General features: G+C 36.8%; 1 protein-coding gene across 8 annotated transcripts in view; it reads left to right on the top strand.

The window, feature by feature from the left end:
- OBSL1 (obscurin like cytoskeletal adaptor 1) overlaps nt 1-26,236 on the top strand; it is a 320,332-nt gene that overhangs the window by 121,100 nt on the left and 172,996 nt on the right. For 7 of the 8 annotated variants that reach the window (XM_053698211.1, XM_053698210.1, XM_053698209.1 and 4 more), the window contains 3 exons: nt 3,519-3,791; nt 19,171-19,443; nt 20,714-20,986. In XM_053698211.1, the coding sequence (XP_053554186.1) occupies nt 3,519-3,791; nt 19,171-19,443; nt 20,714-20,986 (819 nt within the window). The remainder of the gene's footprint in view (nt 1-3,518; nt 3,792-19,170; nt 19,444-20,713; nt 20,987-26,236) is intronic. The other variant, XM_053698216.1, reaches the window with a different exon arrangement.

Genomic DNA, 26,236 nt, shown 5'->3' with positions numbered 1-26,236 from the left:
CTTACCTTATCCCAGACACACAGCAAACTTAGGACATTAGAAATCTCCAATAGATCTAATATTACAGACAACATAACCACTCAAATTTATGCAATTCGAACCCATATTAGCCAATTAGAATTACACAGAACACAACAAAACCAGGCAAAACTTAAACAGACATTCTACCATAAAGGTAACAAGGCAGACACTATGCTGGCCAATAAACTACGTCATCGAACTAATACATCCCGTATACACCAGATCCAACAGATGACAGATGACAAAAAAAAATGTAACCTTGCAAATCAGAGACTGCTTTGCAGACCTCTATTCGAAGCTATATAACATTGAAACTTCCGAGGATAATAACCCCACATCATCACACAACATTCTCCTATTTCTAAACTCCCTAAATTTGCCAACTCTCACTACTGAACAGCAAGATTTGCATACTACCCCTTTATCTTATTGGAAATTAATCAAATTATCAAAAACCTAAAGCCCTTTAAGGCCCCTGGTCCAGATGGATTCCTTTCCCATTTTTATAAGACGTTCACACAAGAGCTATCTCCCCTGCTCCTTAGGTTTTTTGATTTAGCAAGAAAAGAAGGTAACTTTAAAAAAGAATTTCTTGAGGCCACTATTGTTACAATTCCCAAACCAAATAAAGATCCCGTCTTATGCTCTAACTACAGGCCTATTTCTTTAATTAATGTTGATGTTAATATATATTCTAAACTTCTGGCAAATCGTATCTGTAAGCTGCTACCCAGCCTAATTAACCCAAATCAGGTATGCTTTATTTACAATAGAGAAGGCCCGGACAATACTAGGCGTCTCAATAATGTTATGTGCGAATCTACCAGAATGAACAAGCCTTTCTCGGTTATCTCTTTGGATGCTGAGAAGGCTTTTGACCGAGCCTGATGGGCCTATCTTTGGGAAAAACTAGAGGCCTTTAAGTTTCCCACTGAAAACCATCTTGCTATTCAAGCCCTCTACTCCACTCCAACTGCAAAAGTGAAGGGCCTGGAATTCCAATCACGGTCATTTCCGATATCTAATGGTATCAGGCAAGGCTGCCCCCTTTCCCCTCTTCTTTTTGCCCTGGCAGTTGAACCTCTGGCTTAACAAATCCGCTCAGACAGAGAACTAGAAGGAATTACCCTATTTGGAACAAAACACAAAGTCGCATTTTTTGCTGATGATATCACCATATTATCTGCTGACCCAGCAAATACTATCCCTAAGGTAATGGAAACTCTTAAGCAGTTTGGTAATTTGTCATTTTGAAAGCTTAATACTACGAAAACTGAAATATACTGGTGGGGATGCCCTCAAAATTACATCCATAATCTAACACATAGATTTAATTTTTCCTGGATGACTAAACAAATTACACATCTTGGGGTTAAGTTGTCTAACAGTATACTGCAGATGATCAAAGACAACTATCTACCTTTATTAACAGAGTTGAAAACCTTGAGGCATAAATGGAACCACAAATCTATTTCTTAGATTGGTCGGATTACATCCCTTAAAATGTCTTTCCTACCAAAACTCACATATCTGTTCCACTCAGGGTACCCATGCACCTCCTTCTGCAATTCCAAAGTGAATGCACAAAGTTTATTTGGCAGGGGAAACCACCTAGAATCACCCATAAACTTCTTAAATTTCCCATCCAGCTGGGAGGCTTAGCTTCCCCATCTATTGTGAAATATTATGAAGGTGCCATGCTCACGCATATGTCCCAATGGGGGGTATTGCATTCCCCTGATAAATGGAGACATTGAACAGGCCTCACTCCCCTTGATTCTTCTTAGAGATCTGATATGGACTCCAGCCCATAGTCGTAAAACAATTGGAATAACAAACCCTATAATAAATGAATGCTTCTCTATTTGGGATAGGATCCATCATCATCAACTAATAGCACCCCACCCATCACCTATCACATCTGTAGCCGGTTTATTGACAAGCTTAGCAGAAACCCATCCAAACACCTGGGCACGTCTAGGCATAAAACAACTCTCAGATTTCTGGTCATCCACCTCTCAGAATAACTTTATTACCCTTGACTAACTAGAAAACCCTCTGTATATTGCTCCCTTCCTCCAATTTGAATTTACTAAAATCAAAAGTTTTCTCACAAGTTAGGGTTTAGTCCCAAAAGCTTCCCACACTCTTACTCCATGGGAATTCATCTGGTGAGGGGGCTGCAGGCTTTCCAAACCCCTATTAATTCACTATAATTTGTTAGAGGGCACTGCACCTCCTACGCTAGCTTCTCACTTACATAGATGGGACACCCTCACGCACCCTCACATTAACAAAAAAAAAACACTACACTGTATAACGATGTTTGAGACCTATTATAAAATTATTTCCCATTGGTACGATGCCCCTACGAGGCTGTCCAAAATGTTCCCGGGTACATCTCCTTTGTGCTGGTGCCAATGTGGCTTACCAGGAGATTTACTTCACATATGGTGGGAGTGCCCTAAGATTAAACCTATTTGGAATCTGTGCTTTTCTGCTCTCTCCAGAATGAAGATTTGTGTACCCAGAACACGTGCCATAGATCTTCTACATATAGGCCTACATACCCTTCCTAAACACAACAGCTTTTTATGTATAGTTCTTTTCTCTTCCATCAAAACTAATATCGCCAAGGCCTGGAAAAGGGAATCCCCCCCAAAATGGTCTGAAGTTCTAAATACAATGGCATACCTTCACACCATGGAAAAAGACATATTTTATTCACTTAACAAATCTGACCTTTTTGAATTTACTTGGGCTGACTGGAAGGAACATTACGACACTCTCTGGCACCCAACAGTGACATCTTAAGAATTGAACCTACCACCTAACTGACTGTATGAACCCCCCCCCCCTACACACACACCCTTCCCATCCTTTCTCACTCCACTTATTTGAAAAGCAACCATCCTTCCAATGAGATGGAAGGCCTACACACAGAATTATGATTTTTTGGTTTGATTATCTTTGGACCTGTGTGTCCACATATTCTTGATTGGTGTCTATTGGAACAGGGGTCCTGCGTGGCCCCAATCACTGTTATAAATAACCCTTTAGTATATGTGATTTGTTTGAACTTTTGAATATTAATACAAATTCAATAAATATAAATGCTTTATATAATTGTAGGTCCAGATGAGAATTAATGAAATTATTTTGTTCAGTTAAAACTTTCTGTAGTAAATCTTATAAAATATGTTACATACACTAAAACTTAAATATCCAGGATTAAAAATAAACATTTTTAAATTTAATTTTGTTTTGTTCATCCTATTTATCAAGATGATAGAATGGTTTGATAAGAATGAAAATATTTACCTTTTTAACCCCTTTGAAAGATATGTATTGCTGGTGTAAAGAAATTACTACAAAGAAGGTTTTTCTTTAAGTTAGAGAATGCAGAAAGGATTTGATACAGGGTTTTTTTATATGCAAAAGTATGAACATAAAGGAACATTTATGGCCCTAGTTATGGTCTGTCTGACGTTTTCCAGATCCCCCGGTGAAAATTATAAACACAGGTGATGACTTAGAGCTGAGTTGCCTGAGTGGGGAGAAGATAATGCTGAGCTGTGAGGTGTCCATAGAGAATGCCCATGTTCGATGGTACCAAGATGGTATAGAGGTGGAGGAGAGTGAAGGCTTTAGGCTGGAGTCAGACGGAAGATATCGCAGACTCATTATTCTCAACTCTAGGCCAGAGGACTCTGGTGAATTTGTGTGCGACACTGGAGATGACTCTGTTTTCTACAACGTCACAATTACAGGTCAGTTACTGCTCTTAAAATCATATTTTTTGTATTTGTTTAGCTATAAAATTAGGACACCTGGATCACATTATTTTTTAAGTTATCGTTTTGCACTCAATAATTGTTACTGATTATTCATTCCATTTGCATGAATTCAATAACATTCAATGCAAGGTGCAATGTTCATGAATTCTTTGTTTTAGAACTGTTCTTGTATTTTATATTTTGACAACACACCAAGGCAATCATAAGAAATGACATTATTAACTTTAGCCATAAGGGAGGGAAAGCATTTTACAAGACCTTTGGCATCCATCCTCCTATAATGTCACATTCTCATAGCCTGGAAGGGCGGTATATCTTTCAGAGATACGAATGATAGCATATAATTTAATGACTCAATGGATGTGAATCATTATGTCTTTCTTTGCTTCAATCCTTACATCTGTTAGAATACATCATAATCTGGTGTGATAGCCTCCTGATAAATGTGGTTTACGTCACATGTAAGAGATCTACAATTAAATATTAAAATAGTAACTTAGTAAATGAGGTTGAATTTTTTTTTCTTCGTTTTTAGTATCTTTTGCTTGTTTGTACTTTTTCAGTTATTGGGTCTCCTGTTTTTGAAAAAGGTTCTGATAATCTATATATAAACCAGCTAATTTCCTTTCCATGTAACTTACATATGTTACGCTAACCCAGTTTGGATGGTGCTCTTTTAAAATACTTTCTTTTGGAAGGACAGTAATTCAGAATATCATGTTCCATTTACTTATAATTTAGTTGAGTATAAATATTTTATTAATTACATTTTTACAATATTTTTTAAAGTTAGACTGCCATTTATATAATAGTTGGATTTAATATATAGCTAAAGGGTCATAAACCCAATTTTTTTCTTTCATGATTCAGATAGATTATACATTTTTAAACAACTGTCCAATTTACTTCTGTTATCAATTTTGCTTCATTATCTTGGTATCTTTTATTGAAAAGCAGCAATGCGCTCCTGGGAGTTAGCTGAAAACATTTGTAAGCCAATGAAAATGGGCATACAAGTACAGCCACCAATCAGCAGCTAGCTCCAAGCTCCTGAGCCTATCTAGATATGCTTTTCAACAATTAGAAAGTTGTTTAAAATTGTATACTCTATCTGAATCATGAAATAAATGTTTTGGGTTTTATGTCCCTTTAATATGGCATGTGAGCTCACAGGTAATTTATAGCAATAATATTCTTAAAAAGACAGTAAATACTTTGTAATTACAAGACATTTCTGTAATATTGCTATAGAATAACATATCAGTCAATTCTAAACATGTTTAAAACAAATTAAAGGGACACTGAACCCAAATTTTTTCTTTCGTAATTCAGATAGAGCATGAAATTTTAAGCAACTTTCTAATTTACTCCTATTATCAAATTTTCTTTATTCTCTTGGTATCTTTATTTGAAATGCAAGAATCTAAGTTTAGATGCCGGCCCATTTTTGGTGAACAACCTGGGTTGTCCTTGCTGATTGGTGGAAAAAATTCATCCACCAATCCAAAAGTGCTGTCCAGAGTTCTTAACCCAAAAAAATCTTAGATGGCTTTTTTTTCAAATAAAGATAGCAAGAGAACGAAGAAAAATTGATAATAGGAGTAAATTAGAAAGTTGCTTAAAATTGCATGCTCTATCTGAATCACAAAAGAAAAAAAATGGGTTCAGTGTCCCTTTAACATCTTGTTTGCAGCAACTGTTTTTCTAAAGCCAAATTTGCCTCATTTGAAGGAGCCAGTCCAGCTCTGTGGAGTATGCACACTACAAGGCTAGAAATGGTCTTGTTAGTATAAAGTGCAGTTTTTATCTGTTAAACCAATTAGGGGAAATGTGTAGCAGGGTTAACCTTGATAACTCTGCAGTGCTTTTCAGTTCAGAGAATTGTAAAAGCCACAATTTTCAGAGCTAAAGTACATTAAAAAGGGGCAAAATAAATGGTGAAAGTATATTGCAAAGTTATTTTACTATGCATAACCAAACATTTTATATTTAAATTTACAAGTGTTTACCCTTAAATCCCTGCTTTGGTGCAGTTCTATTTTAAACCAACAATTTACAATTGTAAAGGGACAAAGATTATTATATATAAAAAAATAGATATTATGTAATATGAAGACTTGTGAATAAAATGACAAGTTGGCAGAAAGAAAAAAAATAAATGAGAAGTACAAATCATATTTAATATTGGTTAATTGCAATATTTGTTTCATGTCAACGTAATAATAATGTTTTTTCTCCCTTCTATTAAGTTTATTGGGAGTACTAGCAATATACTTCATATCCTCACATAGACCTCATTATTATTGACTATTGGAATCTTTTTCCAAATCGGTTGCCCTATCAATATATAGTTTTGTTTAACTCTAAGAAGGTATGTACTGTATCTAAGTATCTTGTATTCTAAAACTAAATATCTAGCAGTAGATGCCATGCTAAGGTGTGTAATTTTTGGTGTGTAGGTAATGTGGATAGAGGCAAATAATGTTTTTCCTCTGAACATAAGTTTATTTTGGTGTCAATTACCATCTTGATATTTTCATAAGATATTGAGTATGGAAGTTTGTACGATATTGTCAGCATGGATTTCACTTTATTACAATACCAAACTGGTGCTGCAGATAAAAGCCTTCAGTGGGGAGCGAAGTCAGCCAACGAAGAGACTAGACATGTTTTCCTGAAGCTCCTGCTCGCACTTATAACATTAATAATAATCCTAGGAATCCATCTGAAAAAATCTACAATACTTTACTATAATCTCATCTACAAAGGCTCTGGATAACAGGTCTGACGGTTTTCGAAGTTTCTACAGAGCGGGAGCTGAGGTACGATACTCCTGCATGAAGTGGCTCGGATCAAACGAAGTACTGAGGCCATCTTGCCACCATCCAAATAATGAATAAGGGTTAATTGTCAACCCAAAATGTTGCTGTTTTTCTTGGGGATCCCCCACACTTGCAATAAAATCCACTTTGTTTCGCTGGAGTTCTGGAGTATTTGTTGTTAATGCAGGCTTGGTAAGCCTTCTGGCAAAGTGTTTGGTGCTGTATTCTTCTCTGAAAGTTACCATCCAAATATCTACCAGAGAAACTTCAGGATTACAGAAGTGCTCACGATTGCAATGCAGGCAAGTACATCGAGATTGCAAGACAGAATGGTGCACAATCTCCTAATACAGCCTCACTTCGAACTTACACTGGCATTCCACATAGTTCAGTGATCAGGACCACAGAACCCCCCCCCCATCTTTCTCTGACCCATAAGTCTACATATTGCACTTAGAAACACTAGATAGGCATACTATTTCAAATGTTTACGAAACTGCCCAAAAAGCCTCCCGTATTCTCTAGCAATATGGAGTCTCTAGATAAATGTGAAAGTGATGTCCTACAAAGTATAGATATTCAATTCAAGTATCTCAAACAAAGCATTTCTGGACTCTTAGAGCATGCTAGAATTTTGACACAGACCAAGCTACCTGTATCAGCCCAATGGACATATCAATACCAGCTAGGGTTGCCACCTCAGCCATGTTTTCCTGGACACGTATGAGTTACACATGCTGCAGGGAGGAACATGTATTGTGTTTCTGGACTGCACTATTCATATTCCTCTCTGCACACCCTGCAGCATGTGTAACTTATAAGTGTTCTGTATTTTAAGGGACAGGTGGCAACTCTAGTTACCACCTCAGCCATGTTTTCCTGGACACTTATAAATTACACATGCTACAGGGTGGTCAGAGGGAAACATGCATTATGCTGCTGGACAGCACAAAAATTGTGAACCTGGACAGCACTATTCATGTTCCTCCCTGCAGCATGTGTAACTCATAAGTGTCCAGGAAAACATGGCCGAGGTGGCAACCCTATTGCCACCCCAACCATGTTTTCCTGGACACTTACTGTATGAGTTACACATGCTGCAGGGAGGAACATGTATAGTGTTTATGGACAGCACTATTCATTTTCCTCCCTGCACACCCTGCAGCATGTGTAACTTATAAGTGTTCTGTATTTTAAGGGACAGGTGGCAACCCTAATACCAGCTCACCCAGGCAAACGCCTGTAGGGAACAAAGAAGTGACGAACCTAGCTGTCCTGATCCCTCATGTAGAGCGGATGAACCGCCCTATTCAATTTGGTCGAACCCTAGCACAGCGACATGACTTGCCGCAGGGAAGTTTATTGCTCGCTGACCTAAAAGACTCTCAGGGCAACCCTGTATCTTCCTGTCCAGCGGACAGCAGCGGTAAGGAGGAATAACAAATTGCGTGGTCTCTTATAGTAGCCATAGCTCAACTCTGATCTGATATTTGCTTTAACAGAGACACAAATCCCATCTCACTCATTTCACCATGCTTGATGAAGGTGCACATAGATCTCAAGGAGCTTGCTAACCTACACAAACTGGATTGCCACAGGACTGGGGTGGGCTAAGAAAAAGCCTTACAAACTAATTATATCTATGATGTAAATTGAAAGCATAATGATCTCTCCTCAATTTTTACTTGCTCCCTTAAAATACTTTAGTTTTCTTCCCTTATGGTGGTCTATAATGCTTAACTGTTTAGTTCGATGTAGCGGTGGACTCATTGCACAGCCAACGTATACTCTTTCTATAGTCTTAGTCAAACATATGGCATATAGGGATTGTAAACTCCAGAAACGTTGCTAAATTAAACCTGCATGTAACATATAGCCAGGGGGTATTTGACTTTCTTTAGTTGGAGGAGCCTAAACACAATTACCTTCATGAGTACCCACTTGAGTACCTACATTAGATAAGTACTTAGCTTTATTTAATTTACTATCCTATATAGATTCCCAAATAACTTTAGGGTGGATGTTGCCAGCGGCCGAGGCAACATAGCCTATAGCAAGGAAAGAATGGGATATATTAGAAATCTCTTAAGGAATAATGATAGGGTACGTTTCTCTTCTGCTTGTACACAGGTACTGTTAGTACCCTATTGGTAGTCAGACCCTCCAGTTTGAATCTTTTTTCTCTTTAATCTTTTTTAAGCTTATGCTATGTAAGGAGTCACCCTATATTGCTACACTATTTCTTAAGTTCATGTGAATATTTACTGCCTGTTAAGACTAAATACTTCATTCCCCCTAGAGCTTTGAAATATTCTAGGACCTATATTACTACACTATTTCCTAGATTTATGTGTATATGTACTGCCTGTTAAGACTAAATACTTAATTCCCCCACAAGCCCTAAGATATTCCAGGACCCATAATACTTTACGGTAGTTTAAGCAAGGTTTACCAAGTTAATGGAATGAATATATGTCTCCCGGGCTATTTATAGTGATTTCATGCCTAAAATAATTATACATCTCTAAAATCTCATTCATCATCCCTAGCTCCTCAGGGTCTAAACTAGTATATCACTACAAGCGGTGTTTACCCGCTGCCAAACACTTTTTATATATATTGTGTATATATATTGTATATTTATATTAGTTTTATCACATGCTTAGTCTACTAATTCATCAAGTGGCCCAAGAGTTGCCTCTCTATAACTATTATTTAACGTAATTTTACTATACCAGATGGTGTAAGAGTGACCAGTGCAGTAGTTACCTCATAATTATACTTTAAAAGAAAAATGAGGTTTCATTTATGTTTGTTCAATTTTCCTTTTAACATTTAAGACATTTATTGTTACTAAGGATGTTCCTAGTTTATGCATTGTAATGCAAACCATACACATTTACCTGTGTGTGTTTTAGTCAGAAAGTACCTTGTATACGTATTACTTTTATGAAAGACTGTAAACATTTTATTGTACTCTATAAAAACCTCATTAAAAGATTATTTTAAAAAAATCTGACAAAAAAAAAAAAGCCTTCAGCCAAGAAAAAGGTTTTCACAGATAGCGGAAGAAAAGTGTATTTTCCGTTGCTGAGTTCTTTATATCACCATCAAAAAACGTCATTTAAACAAAATGACAAATACAGTGGCCATTTTCACATGTTTAGATATTATACACAAGGTATTTTTAATTGATCCCTTTGTACAGTTTGTAATAAAATTTTAAAATGCAAGTCTGTTAATAGCACTGAGATAAGGGGCAGTCTGCAGAGGCTTAGATACAAGGTAAATCACAGAGGTAAAAAGTGTATTAATATAACAGTGTTGGTTGTGCAAAACTGGTTAATGGGTAATAAAGAGATTATCTATATTTTTAAATAATACAAATTCTGAAGTAGACTGTCCCTTTAATGAGTGAAATGTGTGTTACAACATCAAACATTTATGTTAATTACAATTCAATTAATTAATTACAATACAGGGTATAGCAAACAAGCGTGTTTGAAGGATTATCAATGTTGATAATATTGTACACATGCTTATTATACATTTTTAAACCATAATTAATTGAGCAAGAAGCCTTTCTAGAATCAGGAAGACCCATAGGGAAATAAATATCTTGCAGAAATGGCCACACTGTATCTACTGGAATTTAAAAAAATATCTAATTACTTGTGAAAGTGCAAATTGGGAGATTTGAAACAATGAAAGACCCTGAAAACAACGGAGATGCTTCTTTCTTCTCACAGCACAGAACTAGCTATTTAAATCAGTTTAGTGTAACATGTGGATGAGGTTTGTTCTTGGATGTGCTCATCAGGAACTGTTGTCTTGTTAATATCGAACAATAGATTATGATCTCCCCCATAGTCACGTAAAGCAGGGATGGGTAACTATAATAAAAAGCACAACTAGGAATGTTTGCCACCATTTTAGTGGCCTCAGGAAAAATGTAACAAAAATGTGTGCTTTGGGGACTTCTGATAGGTGGCCAAACCTGGGTAGCGCCTGCTGATTGGTGATTAAATGTAATAACCAATCAGCAAGCGCTACCTAGGTGCTGAACGAACCAAAAATGGGCCAACTCCTATGCTTATATTCCTGCTCTTTCAAATAAAGATACCTAGAGAACGAAGAAAAAATTATAATAGGAGCAAATAAAGTTTCCTAAAATTTCACGCTCTATCTGGATCATAAAAGAAAAAGGGTTTTGTGTCCCTTTAAGGCTTCTAAAATGCTGATCTGGGGCTTCCATGGGTTAGGAAGTTGTCCTTCACTAATTTAAAGACATTTAAATTATAAATATGAATATTCAGTCATTTCAAGAACATAAACTATCAATTTCTTTATGAATATCTTCTGACTTACGCCTAGATTACGAGTTTTGCACTAAACAGGGTGCAAAAATAACGCCAAAAAATGCGTTATTTCACTCTCCATAGTGCTGCCATTATGAGTTACTGAAAAACCTCCTTGTGCTGTGCGTTATGGTGCATTGAGCTCCATACCGCACAAAAGCCAAGGGCTGATTTGACGTGCTCGTGCACCCGAAGTGAGTAATGGCGATCGCTGTAACACAATCCCATTGATGTCTATAGGGAAAAGAAAGTTACATTTAATCCTAACACCCTAACATAAACCCCTAGTCAAAATACCCCTAATCCGCCACTCCCGACATCGCCGCCACAAAATAAGGTAATTAACCCCTAATCCGCCACTCCCTGACATAGGCAACACTAATAAAAAGCTATTAACCCCTAATCCTCTGCTCCCCGACATCACCACCACTAAATAAAGTTATTAACCCCTAATCTGCCGCTCCCCGACATCGCTACTACTAAATAAAGTTATTAACCCCTAATCCGCTGCTCCCGGACATCGCTGACACCTAAATAAACCTATTAACCCCTAAATCACTGGCCCAACACATCGCAAAACACTAAATTAAACTATTAGCCCCTAAACCAAACACCCCCCTAACTTTAAATTAAAATTACAATATAACCATTTAAAAATAAATAAAAACTTACCTGTGAAATAAAAATATATGACATGTAATTTATATGCATTATATTGTAAAATCGTTTGTTTTCCATTATCTGTTTATTTAAAAAAATATATATATATTTTTGTGAGGTTTTGTCTAGAAATAAGTTTAACAGTATAGGATATTCAATATATTTAATAATAAAATGTCTGTGGCTTTTCACATTTACAATAGTGAGTTTTTAAATCTTTCACACAGTGTAAAACGTTTTGTAAAAAAGGCGCGATTTCTAACCATAGAAACAATTCAGCTGCTTCAGTCTCGCAAAACTGTAATTTCTTATTTTTCAGACCAGGATTGTATGAAACTGGTTTGTACAGTGAGATCTCAAGGTAAACTTCATAGTTTCCATACTCACTATTTTAGCTGCATATTTTCTACCAGTTCTTATACATTATTAACCAAGATATGAAGTGGCAATAAGTCATGGTAATATAAAGTCACACTGCCTCTCTTTTTGTGTTAAATTAGAGGTAAACTACTAGTTGAGGCCCTCCTGTGGTTGTTTGCAAACACCAACCATTTTTGGAAAGGATCTTATGAAGGTAAAAAAAAGACAGTTCCGAGGGGCGTGTCTAGACAGCGATCCTGAGTGGTTGCATTACTCTAGAGCACCGGCTGAATTGCTTTAAATCCACCACATAAAGGCATAATTCTACAGCTAATTCATCTACACTGAACAATTTATCAACATTTTGCTCTTCTCAGAGCTCACTAATAATTTTGGGTGTGTATTCTTGACACCAAAATTCAGATTTGGACAATGGCGGCGGCTCAGTACAGGCGGCGCTTCCCCCTCGGTGTGTTCTGAGGTCTTCGGCTCTAACTGGACGATCTCTTACTGGCAGCATTGCTACCTGTGTCTGCAACATTAAACTATTGCTCCACACATTCAAAAGCTAGGAGAATGGAGGACAAGAATCAACTTTCAAGACTAGACAAGCTCTTTGAGAAACTCGACAACCTTATGCAGGCTACAAAGCGTCATATAAATACCTGGCACAACTCTTGGGAACAGATCGGATACTTTACTCAGACTCAATCAGGTCTCCCTCTACAACAATCTCCAACTGTGCCACCACATTTACCAGTGAGATCGTCAGCGAGTGAAATATATTTCGGATCTGCCGCCAAAATTAACCACTCCGAAATATGCAGTTGCACGCAATGCGGGATCTGCGGAGATTGGCGATTATACCAACCCCACACTTCATGCACCTTCAGTGAAGCGGCCTGTCTTTGTAGAACCCGGCGGGAGCGAAAAGCTAGCAATGACGCAGAAGAAAATGAGAGGACAGGTATGAAAGATAGCTCAAGGATATGGCAACGAACCGGTTCTTAGTGAACACACGGAAGAGACTTCCCAAGTCTGCAAACCTGGTCACATACATCAGGGGACCCACAGAAGCTCTAATGACAGTTATTCAGCAATCTTGCAGGGCACATAAAGTGAAATGCACTTTTTATTTTCATGGAGGAGAACATATCCCAGAGAAGGGATAGGAATAAATTACAGACATCCAATAATGCATGACAGTTCATAACTTGTTCAGATCACAGTTATTTTAAGGTATTTGTAACCAACCACTCAGTCATGTGTATGTTCTTAATAACATGTTAGAGTTATGTTCTTAAAGGAACACTCAATACAGTAGAATTATATAATTAACAAGCACATAATAATAAGACAATGATTTAACACCTACTCTGAATTTCAAATAAGCAGTAAATTTTTTTTCTGTTAAATTTATTTTTTATCCCTTTTTCTGGCCCCCTGTATCATGTGACAGACATCAGCCAATCACAGACTAGTATAAGTATACCTTGTGAACTTGTGCACATGCTTAGTAGGAGCTTGGTCCCCAGAAAGTGTGAATATAAAAAGAATGTGCAAAATTTAATAATGGAAGTAAATTCAAAATTGTCTTAAAACTTCATGTTCTTTCTGAATCATAAAACATTATTTTGACTTGATTGTCCCTTTAACTAAAGTTGCAGTTATCTTCTCATGTTGATGATATAGTTAAATATTTCTTTAAGTAACTACCTTAAAATGTATGTGGTACACCCAATCCCAGCACACTCAATTTTAACAGAGCTCACTGTTTCTCTAAACCTCACAACAACTACTCTGATAATGGAAACTTATATGCTTAAACTATGTTTTATTGCCCACCCCAGGTCCGGCTTCCGAGGCCACGGGGTGGAATAGCACATCAGAATATATTACAGCAAGCATAATACGCCATTATAAACCGAAATACTATGGTCAGACATTAGGAACAGTGAGCACGTGGCGATCATAAATCACTTTTTCAATACCTAATTTGACCAATTTTACAGCATAGCTCACGGCTGTGAATAATCTCTTTACACCTCTCCCAATAGAAGACAAAATTACCACAAACCGTCCATTACAATATACAGTATACAAGCACAGCTTTCCTATAATGCTCCTGATCAACATATGGAGACACTACATAAGTCTGGAATGTTTTCCTCTTCCAATACTATAGTACCATGGGGGGTAGTTATCAACGTGTCAACTTTCCTGCCTTCGCCGGCCCAATACGCCCGCCTAAGCTCGCCTACCTTCGCCGCCGCGGACCTGAAAAAATACGCCTAAGTTATCAAAAAAAGCTGTCAAAAAGCCGCGGGGCGATGAGCAGCGGACTGTGAGAGTTATCACTCATCCGATCTCGCTGCTCTTCGGCTGTTTGACAGCTTTCTTGCTAGCCTGTCACTAAGCACTCACACTAAACTACACTGTTCTACCCCCCATACCGGCGCCCCCGGAGCCCCCCGCAACTAAATAAAGTTACTAACCCCTAAACCGCCGCTCCTAGACCCTGCCGCAAGTCTTATAAATGTATTAACCCCTAAACCGCCGCTCCTAGACCCCGCCGCAAGTCTTATAAATGTATTAACCCCTAAACCGCCGCTCCTGGGCACCGCTGCCACCTACATTATACCTAGTAACCCCTATCCTGCCCCCCCATACCGTCGCCCTCTATAATAAAGTTATTAACCCCTATCCTGCTGATCCCGCACCTCGCCGCAAATAAAAAAATAGTTTAACCCCTAAACCGCCGCTCCCTGAACCCGCCACAACCTATATTAAATTTATTAACCCCTATCCTGCCCCCCCTACACCGTCGCCACCTATAATAAATTTATTAACCCCTATCCTGCCCCCCCTACACCGTCGCCACCTATAATAAACTTATTAACCCCTATCCTTCCCCCCCTACACCGTCGCCACCTATAATAAACTTATTAACCCCTATCCTGCCCCCCCTACACCGTCGTCACCTATAATAAACTTATTAACCCCTATCCTGCCCCCCTACACCGTCGCCACCTATAATAAATTTATTAACCCCTATCCTACCCCCCACTACACCGCTGCCACTGTAATAAAATTATTAACTGTTCCGATCAGCCAATAGAATGTGAGCTCAATCTGATTGGCTGATTGGATCAGCCAATCGGATTGAACTTGAATCTGATTGGCTGATTCCATCAGCCAATCAGATTTTTCCTACCTTAATTCCGATTGGCTGATAGAATCCTATTAGCCAATCGGAATTGAAGGGACGCCATCTTGGATGACGTCCCTTAAAGGAGCCTTCATTCGTCGGTAGTTCGTCGGGAAAGAAGGATGTTCCGCGTCGGTGGGATGAAGATTCAAGACCCGGCTTCGAAGATGACCTCGCCCGGATAGAAGACTTCTTCAGCGCCTCTTGGAAGATGACCTCGCCCGGATGGAAGATTTCTTCAGCGCCGCTTGGAGGATCACTTCGTCGGATGGAAGATTTCTTCAGCGCCCCTTGGAGGATAACTTCTGCCGGTCCGGATGTCCTCTTCAGTTCCATCGGTGGCTCGGCTGAGTGAAGACAACTAAAGGTAGGATGATCTTCAGGGGATTAGTGTTAGGTTATTTTAAGAGGGGTTTGGGTTAGATTAGGGGTATGTGGGTGGTGGGTTTTAATGTTGGGGGGGTTGTATTTTTCTTTTACAGGCAAAAGAGCTGAACTCTTTGGGGCATGCCCCCACAAAAGGCCCTTTTAAGGGCTGGTAAGGTAAAAGAGCTTTGAACTTTTTTAATGTAGAATAGGGTAGGGCATTTTTTTATTTTGGGGGGGGTTTGTTATTTTATTAGGGGGCTTAGATTAGGTGTAAGTACCTTAAAATTGTTGTAATATGTTTTTAAATGTTTGTAACTTATTTTTTTTATTTTTTGTAACTTAGCTTTTTTTATTTTTTGTACTTTAGTTAGTTTATGTAATTGTATTTAATTGTAGTTATTTGTAGGTAGTTTATTTAATTTATTTAATGATAGTGTAGTGTTAGGTTTAATTGTAACTTAGGTTAGGATTTATTTTACAGGTAATTTTGTATTTCTTTTAGCTAGGTAGTTATTAAATAGTTAATAACTATTTAATAACTATTCTAACTAGCTAAAATAAATACAAAGTTACCTGTAAAATAAATATAAATCCTAAGATAGCTACAATGTAATTATTAATTATATTGTAGCTATATTAGGGTTTATTTTACAGGTAAGTATTTAGTTTTAAATAGGAATAATTTATTAAAGTATAGTGTAGTGTTAGGTGTAATTGTAACTTAGGTTAGTTTTTATTTCACAGGTAAATTTCTCTTTATTTTAGCTAGGTAAGATATTAAATAGTTAATAACTATTTAATAGCTATTGTACCTAGTTAAAATAAATTGAAAGGTACCTGTAAAATAAAAATAAATCCTAAGATAGCTAGAATATAATTATTATTTATATTGTAGCTATATTAGGGTTTATTTTACAGGTAAGTATTTAGTTTTAAATAGGATTCATTTAGTTCATAATAGAAATATGATTTAGATTTATTTAATTAATATTTAAGTTAGGGGGTGTTAGGGTTAGTGTTAGACTTAGGTTTAGGGGTTAATAATTTTATTACAGTGGCGGCGGTTTAGTGGGGGGCAGGATAGGGGTTAATAAATTTATTATAGGTGGCGACGGTGTAGGGGGGGCAGATTAGGGGTTAATAAATTTATTATAGGTGGCGATGGTGTAGAAGGGGGCAGGATAGGGGTTAATAAATTTATTATAGGTGGCGACGGTGTAGGGGGGCAGGATAGGGGTTAATAAATTTAATATAGGTTGCGGGGGTCCAGGAGCGGCGGTTTAGGGGTTAAACTATTTATTTAGTTGCGGCGAGGTGCGGGATCGGCAGGATAGGGGTTAATAAATTTATTATAGAGGGCGGCGGTATAGGGGGGGCAGGATAGGGGTTACTAGGTATAATGTAGTTGGCGGTGGGCTCCGGGAGAGGCGGTTTAGGGGTTAATATGTATAGAGTAGCTTGCGGTGGGCTCCTGGAGCGGCGGTTTAGGGGTTAACATATTTATTATAGTGTCGGTGGGCTCCGGGAGCGGCGGTTTAGGGGGTAATAACTTTATTTAGTTGCGGCGGTGTAGGGGGGACAGATTAGTGGTGTTTAGACTCGGGGTACATGTTAGGGTGTTAGGTGCAGACAGCTCCCATAGGAATGAATGGGATGTCTGTCAGCAGCGAACTTGTACTTTCGCTATGGTCAGACTCCCATTGATTCCTATGGGATCCGCCGCCTCCAGGCTGGCGGTTTGAAAACCAGGTACGCTGGGCCGTAAAAATTGCCGAGCGTACCTGCTAGTTTTTTGATAACTAGCAAAAGTAGTGAGATTGTGCCATACTTGTGTGCGGAACATCTGGAGTGATGTAAGAATCGATCGGTGTCAGACGGAGTCAGGCGGATCGAAGTTTACGTCACAAAATTCTACTTTTGCCGGTCTGTAGCCTTTGATAACTAAGGCGAATCAGCCTCGCCACAAATACACTGCGGAATTCCAGCGTATTTGAGTTTGACGGCTTGATAACTACCCCCCTTATCTCTTTGTGTATGATTTACCCCCATAACCTTCCAATCTCTCAAGGCATTACCTATTTAAAACCAGGAATGATCTGTTTTCAGTATGCTGCCTACAACACACTAGTTTGAGTAATGAGTACAGTTTCAGCCTTTGATTTGTTTTTTTTTCTGTTTAAACCTTCTTAAAATCTTTATCTTTTCATATTTACATAAATACCTATGCTGTATTACCCTTATAATTTCCCTATACCAATGCTTATTTGGTGATGTAGAAGACCCAAAAGTGGTCTGGTTCGTGGATAACAGGGACAAACATGAGGACAATCACATTGTATGCATAACTATGAATATTAAGCAACATACGTTATTTGGTTTTGAGTGCAGGCAACTATATTTCTGATGTATACTACTATTGATAAAATATCAGTATGTCATGATTTTCTTTCTCTATATGTCCTCAATAAATAAAAAAAATAAAAAAGAGACAGTTACGTCTAAGGTGCAGTTTATAAAGTGTTTACTCTAGAACTGAAATAGAAGAAAAGTTTTGTTTTTACGACATTATACAAATTATATATTTTCTACACCATCAATTTATTCTATTTCAACATAAATTAACATTTGATTCTAACATACAGATTTTAATCAATATGGTTTAAACTAGTCTTTAAAGTTTCAGTTTTTCCTTGGATCTTGAGCCTCCTCTATACGTTATTCTGAAAATACTGTTTGGCTCAGAAATGACATACTGCCATGTGTTGTCAATCAATATAAATAACAATATTTATATGGAAGTAAAATCACAATCACGTATTTTAGTATAGGTTTTAATACCATACGGCCAAATACGAGTTTTGTGTTATGGCTGCCTCGCTGCTAACTTACAAGTTTAACAGCGCTGGTATTACAGGTTTTTAAAAACCCGGCGTTAGCAGGCAATATGGCAGCGTTGAGCTCCATACCGCACCCAAATACCAGCGCTGCTGTGAGCTGCTTTTACGTGCTCGTGCATGATTTCCCCATAGACATCAATGGGGAGAGCCGGCTAAAAAAAAGCCTAACACCTGCAATAAAGGAGCGTAAAGCTCTGTAACGCAGCCCCATTAATTCCTATGGGGAAATAAAATTTATGTTTAAATCTAACACCCTAACATAAACCCCAAGTCTAAACACCCCTAATCTGCCACCCCCGACATCGCCACCACCTACATTACACTTATTAACCCCTAATCTGCTGCCCCCAATGTCGCCGCCACCTACATTACACTTATTAACCCCTAATCTGCCGTCCCCAATGTTGCCCGCCGCCGCCACCGTCACCTACCTACACTTATTAGCCCCTAATCTTCCGCCCCAATATACTAAAGTTATTAACCCCTAACCCTCTGGCTTCCCACATCACTAAAACTAAATAAATATATTAACCCCTAAACCTAAGTCTAAGCCTAACACCCCTAACTTTAATATAATTAAAATAAATCTAAATAAAAAATATTCACACTGTTCTTAAAAGAAAAAGTTGAGTGAAAACCTCACCAGCTACCCATGTACTGTCTTTTACCACCTTACAGAACCCCCTGTGAAAATTGTTAACACAAGTGATGACTCAGAGCGGAAGTGTTTTGGTGGGGAACAAGTGGTGCTGAGCTGTGAGGTGTCCAGAGAGAACGCCCAGGTGCGCTGGTACAAAAATGGTGTAGAATTGGAGGAGAGTGAGGATATCAGGCTGGAGTCAGATGGAAGACATCGGAGACTGATCATCACTCATGCAAGCCCAGAAGATTCGGGGGAGTATGTCTGTGACACCAAAGATGACTCAGTCTTCTATAATGTGTCAGTGACAGGTTAGTACAGTTATGTACAGTTTTCTATGTTTTCACCAGGAAAGATCCTTGTACTTTAGTTAAAATCAATAATATTCTAACTAATCATCCCAAAAGTTGTATTATTCTCCTCACTCCCCAAACTGTAAGATACAGCAAAGCGGAATTTACTGCATATAATGTTGAATAGTATTAAATCTCTGATTTTTAGGTATTGGAAAACGTCCTCTGTTCTGTTGCAGAATGGAAAACGCAAGTTACTACTTTTCTGCAACTAGAGAGATACTATTATTTAAAAATTGGTACTGTAGAAATACAGAATTCATACTCAAAACATGGGAACATCATCACTCCAATATTGCCCACCCCCACCCCCACACACACACATGCTTAATCAGTTTATGCACTTGTTTGGGCATCTTATGCTGTTGTTTTTTCCTCGCCTCTTCTTTTTATTATACCGCTTAATTATTTGTTTAAACTCTTGTTTTATCTTTTCAGAAAAGTTGTTTGATACTCTTTATATTCTTCTGTTCACTGCATTTTCATTCATGTAATGTCATTTGTCCTTACTAAAGAAAATTTTAAATTGGCAAAAAAAAATAAAAAATATTCTTTTTATGACTCAACCTAATCTTAACCTTGTTATTAATTGAGAAATACTTGACATTGGTCACGAGATTACATTAAAATCAATTCAAATATAAGATTGTTTAATAGCAGAATGTATCAAGGTCAGATGCATAGTAACACTGAGTACAAGTTAATAGTAATCCTATTTGGTATAGGATATTTATTGGAATAAAAAAAAATGAGGATAGTAATAGTATAGTATCATGCATTATATGTGATGAAAGGTACAGTCATGTGATGTCCTTAATTTTTAATTGATCATTATATGAGGGCTTTTAACTACAGATAGGGATTGTTTTTTTAATTTGACTAGTTGTTCGGCCAATCTATGGATCCACAAGCAGAGAATGGTATTGATTTTCAGAATACTCAAGTGTTTCTTAAAAAAGAATAATTGTTTTCTACTCATTTTATCATGTTTTGTGCTAAAGTTGAGGCTATATCACATGTGTCTGTATCATGTTATGCACATTACATGAATCATTTGACTTCCTTTTTTATTACAAAGATCACAACGTTCTTTCTAAATAATAATTTCCTTTGTCTTGGATTGTTCTTATTGTTAACCTTTTAGTAATATTTCCATATTCACAATTGTGCACTTCTGTATAACAAATCTATACATTAACATTATATAATTATGTCTTCCTTTCTTTAGAGCCCCCAGTGAAAATTGTGAACACAAGTGATGATTCAGAGCTGAAATGTCTGACTGGGGAGCCTCTGGTTCTGAGCTGTGAGGTTTCCAGAGAGAGTGCAAAGGTGCGATGGTACAGGGATGGCATAGAGTTGCAGGAGAGTGAGCACATCAGGTTGGAATCAGATGGGAAGCGTCGCACACTGGTTATCCTGAATGCAAAGTCAGAGGATTCAGGGGAGTTTGTATGTGATGCTGAAGATGATTCTGCCTTCTACAATGTGACAGTGAAAGGTCAGTGAGTAACTGCTGTTCTATTAATTCAAATTTAAAGAAAAGCTCTGTAATCTTGTGAAATGTTTAGGAAGCAGTGCCAGTGGCAGCAGCTCTCTGTACTGCTTATTAGATGGGCTAAAGCCCTTTTTAAATGCTAAGCCATCACATTTAATACAATAAAGGATCATTAAACACAGTAGAACACATGAATTTAAAGTATTTCTATTCAAAACACATTAAACCATGTTAAAAATTAATAAAATTTGATATTGTATGTTTAAAGGTATTTGACTGGGAAGGGCTCAAATGTGTGTGTATATGTATGTGTGTATATATATATATATATATATATATATGAAAAAATAAGAAGTAATTATCAAGCGCTGTCTATACCCTGGAGGGGATATTCCTGGCTGGAAAAGTATGGGATACCTTTGAGCTGCTAGGTTCTAAAGGGTATACTTGAAACCACTAACAAGTATGATAAATGAGTTGTGTAGAACAAGCGCTGTAGGACCCAAAAGGAAAAAACACAATTTATCTAAAAAACGATTTTGCATGGCAAATGACCAGATATCCTGTTGAGGATTTTTGATCTCATTCGATTTGGAAATGTTGGACACAGTTAACACTGGCTGCAATCACTTTTTTTTTTTAAAGCAGCGCTGATGTGCTGAGTTCTAATGCTTAAAAGTCAAAGTTTATTTGTATGTTTAAAAGCATAAAACAAAAAAAGAGAATCATACAATATACTAAAACCAAAGCTGATTTGTTCTGGGTCTGGGCTGCTGACTGAAACTAACTTGTTGAAAGTATGTAGCAGTCAGATTCCAGATCGTATGGATATCCAGAAAAATGGTGATTTATTTTAAATGATAAAGAAAAAATTAAATGAATTGATTCGTGATGATAAAAAAGCAATTTGAAATATTGTTTGGAAGTGTTAAAAATATTTTTAAAAGGGGGGGTGGAGCTAACTGTGGAGCTGAACGGACGTACACTACAAGAGCTCCAGCTATATTATTTTTAAAAAAGTAACCTTGGTGCCCGTTCAAGCCCAAATTTGACACCATCATGGGGAAATTTGGAAGTCCAGGAGACCTGAACAGTTAAGCTCCAAACGGGGAATGGTAAATGGACGGTTTCTCACTTTCACGGAGCATGCCCTGCTGAAAGGAACCCTTGAGAGCGGCCATTTGTTTCAGCCTACGCAGCAACTAAAAGGACAGAACGTATCCAATTAAAGGCTAATTTACTACCTACAGCTGAGGACAATGGCTAACGCAATACTTGAGGACGTGATATCTGACATATTTGAGAACCACCTCTCTGAGATGCTCACAATACTTTCCAAGTGGTCTGTACGATCCACGGCACCATATAGGCAAAGGAAAATTAATCCCATAGCAACATTTATTCTCTTTTTACATGACAACCATCTAATTCATTCATCAGCATTGTCTCCTTTTAGTGATCTCAACAATATTATACTATTACATATACGCAGATGTTAGTTCAATTGTTTTTCTTTAGATGATAAGGATTTGTTGATGAGCGTACCACATTTGTTTCCAGGAGAATGATATGTTCCTCATGATGCTTGAAACTTATTTCATAATGATTGTTAATATTTATATTTACTGTTATATACTATACTAAGCCCAAAAGTGGCTATAGACCCAATCTACTTACCTCCATTGAATATTTATATTTTACCATGGTCCAAGAGTGGCCTACTATTTCCAGAGGAGGTATATATCAATATAAAAATGAGGACATTGCTATCTTTGCCCATCATATGTTGAATCTGTATTTACCTGATTGTACACTGTCTATTATCATGAATGATTTCCCAATGTTTGTAACAAGTAAGTTTTGGCAATTCTTCATAAGCTGTATATGTTTATAATAACCTTAATAAAAATTATATGAAAAAATATATATATATATATATTTTTAAAATTGATATATGGGGGTTAATTGAATGATAGAAGCATGGTAATTTATCACTAAATAAATTTGTGCGCACAACAAAGTAATTTAATGAAAAAGTAATTGGCTAAAAAATTGACTAAAAATGAAACTCATAAAGTTAAAATATTATACAATTGAAATCTAAAAGGTACGAGTGTAACTTATCTGTTTAACAAGCCCAATCGTTGGTGTATAAGTGGAGGAGCCAAAGAACACGCGGGTGTGCATGGTTTCAAAGAAACCGGAAGTGGATCTGTTGCGAAAAACGGAAGTGACGTCACTACTTCTCGCGATATCTTATGCGTTTCATGGGTCCTATGCCCACTTCGTCAGAGAATAGATCCACTTCCATCCTAGGTCTCTATTTATTTTGAGAGACCGGAAGTTCATTTTTTGGTTATTCCGTTTTTTACAATATATATGTAATTTGTGATTGTTTGACAGGGCAATCTATGATGTATTTTCTCACTAATAATAAAATTATTATTTAATATATAACTTTAAAAAGTACTTTAAAAACGGGCTGTACTATTATTTCATAGTTTTTGTTTCATACATTTGAAAATATATACCCTTGTAAATACACAATTCATAATGGATTAAAATAATATATACCGGGGTTTTCCGAAAACCCATCCAGGGCCATTAAATGGACCAAATAACAGCCCAGGGCTATAATACGGTAGTCACTTATACTAGTCTGTAGGATGCTGATAGCCCCTCCAAATGATTTTAAAGTGCTAGGCCATAACAAATAAAAAGAGGATGCTTTTTTTTCTTGTAGTAAGTACATTTATTACTTCATGTAAAAAAAAAAAAAAAAAGTATGTTTAATCAAACTGGCATTTCAAATTTTTAAATAGAACCAGATACATACGGCATCTGGTAAAATGTTCATGTAACTCTCAAATAGGAACTTTTTTCTTTTTTGACGCCCTACTGACACGGAAGTAAGCTCCGTAATGTATTAGAGTCTATGGATAAGTCTCAGGTAGGAGCTGTGCAATGTGCACACGCTATTATTATTCCTAGTATTCCTCTTACTGTCAACTATACGTTAGGAGTTCGATTAGATTTGTTTTAGGATTAATTATGTTAAACTTTTTTAAGATATTCAGCGCTAAACAGCATATAACATAATCTCCAAAAGATATAACCAGAGATGAGCTCAGATAATGTTTAACCCCATATAACCGCCCACCTAAAATAAGCGCCCATGGGCGGCTTATCGGGTGGGCGGGTTTCCGGAAAACCCCGGTAATTATTAATAATTAATAAATAATATATAAATCAATTAAACAATTAAAAATTAGTAATTTATTAGATGTATATGTGGGGTTGTAGACTTAAATAAGGATAGTGATGATATATAATGGACTCTAATTATGTGTTTATAATATATATAAACACATACATACATACATACACATATATATATGCACACATATGCACACTCACATGTATTATGGAAATGCTTTTGTTCACTTAGAAGTTTATAGAAAGGCTGCTAAATCTATGTCCCTATTTAGGCCATATGGTTCCCTAGTATTTAATAGATGGATCCAATATGTTTCCCTTTTCCTTAATTGTAATAGTCTATCTTTACCCCATGACTTAGGTATTTGTTCAATTGCTTTAATAGTGAATTCATTTGGATTGTTTCTCCCTCTATGTTTTTTTACATATTCTAGGAGTCTGGTTTTGAGAATTCTCTTGGTTCTACAAATGTATTTTTTTTACATGTGCATTCTATTCTATAGACAACGAACTCTGATTTACAGTTCATATAGGATTGAATTGAAATTCGTTTGACGTTGTTGTTGATGATCCTTTTGTTTTCTAGTCTATTTTCGCTAGTCCGCTTGCAACATTCGCAGTTTTTTCTTCCACATTTGTAAAAGCCTTTAACTAGTTGTTGATTTATCTACAATTTTTTATGCTTATTGGTTTTTAGTTTAGTTGGGGCTAAAATGTTTTTAAGATTATAATTATTTTTATATGTAACCAAGGGTCTCTGGGATAAGTTTTTTCCGAGGACTGGATCTTAGGATGTGCCAATGTTCATTCAGAATTTTTTCAATCTGTTTTGATGCGCTGTTGTAAGTAGTAATGAATCTGGGTGTATCATCTGTGTTTGTAGATTGCTTGATCTTGTTCTTTGGTTTGAGTAAAGTGCTCCTTTCCATCATTTTCACTTTGTTGTATGCTTCCAAGATGTCTTTTTCCTTATAGCCCTTTTCTTTGAATTTTTCTTTTAAAACTGTCGAAGAGGCTTCAAAATCATCAGTTTCAGTGCAGTTCCTTTTAATCCTTTTTTTTTTATCCATTTTGGATGATGGCCACTCTTAGCATGTAGGTAGCCATTAGTGTTTGTTTTTTGGTGAATAGTTTTGTGCTGATTCTCTCACCTATAGTGAATATAGTAATGTCTAAGAAATGTATTTGATTTTTGTCCCATTCCTTAGTGAACTTCAGGTTAAAGTTATTATGATTAATCATTTCCACAAAATCTTTGAACATGGCTAGATCTCCTTTCCAGATTATTAAGATGTCATCAATGAATCTGAACCAATGGATAATATTTTCAGAGAAACGGTTCTGTTGCCATATTGCAAGATCCTCGAACATACCCATATACAAATTTACGAAGTTGTGGGCAAACTTCGTTCCCATGGCAGTGCCTGTTTTTTTAATGTAGATTTTATCCTCAAAGGAAAAGTAATTTCTTGAAAGGATGAATTCTATTGAATCGCAAAGGAAACAGATTTGGTTTTTGTTTAGATATTTTTTTAAGGCGTATTCAATAGCTTCTATCCCCTTATTATGTGTGATAGAGGTGTATAAAGCTGACACATCAAATGTAGCGAATGCATATTCTGCATCCCATTTTATTTCATATAATTTTGTGAGTAGATGTGGAGTGTCCCTAATATGTGATCTAAGTTTCGGGACTAAAGGTTGAAGAAAATGGTAAAAATATTGTGAAAGATTATTTGTTAGGTTTCCAATGCCAGATATAATTGGCCTGCCAGGTGGGTTGGTTATATCCCTGTGTATTTTAGGTAGATAATAAAATGTTGACATCTTAGGATTTTCAATTTTAAGGAATTTGTATTCTCCTGTGCATATTTGATTCTTCATTGCTGTGTTTAGAAGAAGATGATAATCATTTAGGAACATTTCTGTTGGATCTGTTTCCAATATCTCATATGTTTTGGCATCTGAAAGTAGACGTGTTGCTTCTCCTATATATGTCTTGAATGAGTATTGATTCCCCTTTGTCTGCCTCTCTGA

This window comes from Bombina bombina, chromosome 1 (assembly GCF_027579735.1).
Source record: "Bombina bombina isolate aBomBom1 chromosome 1, aBomBom1.pri, whole genome shotgun sequence".
Classification (NCBI taxonomy): Eukaryota; Metazoa; Chordata; class Amphibia; order Anura; family Bombinatoridae; genus Bombina; species Bombina bombina.
This window is presented reverse-complemented; position numbering and strand designations above follow the sequence as displayed.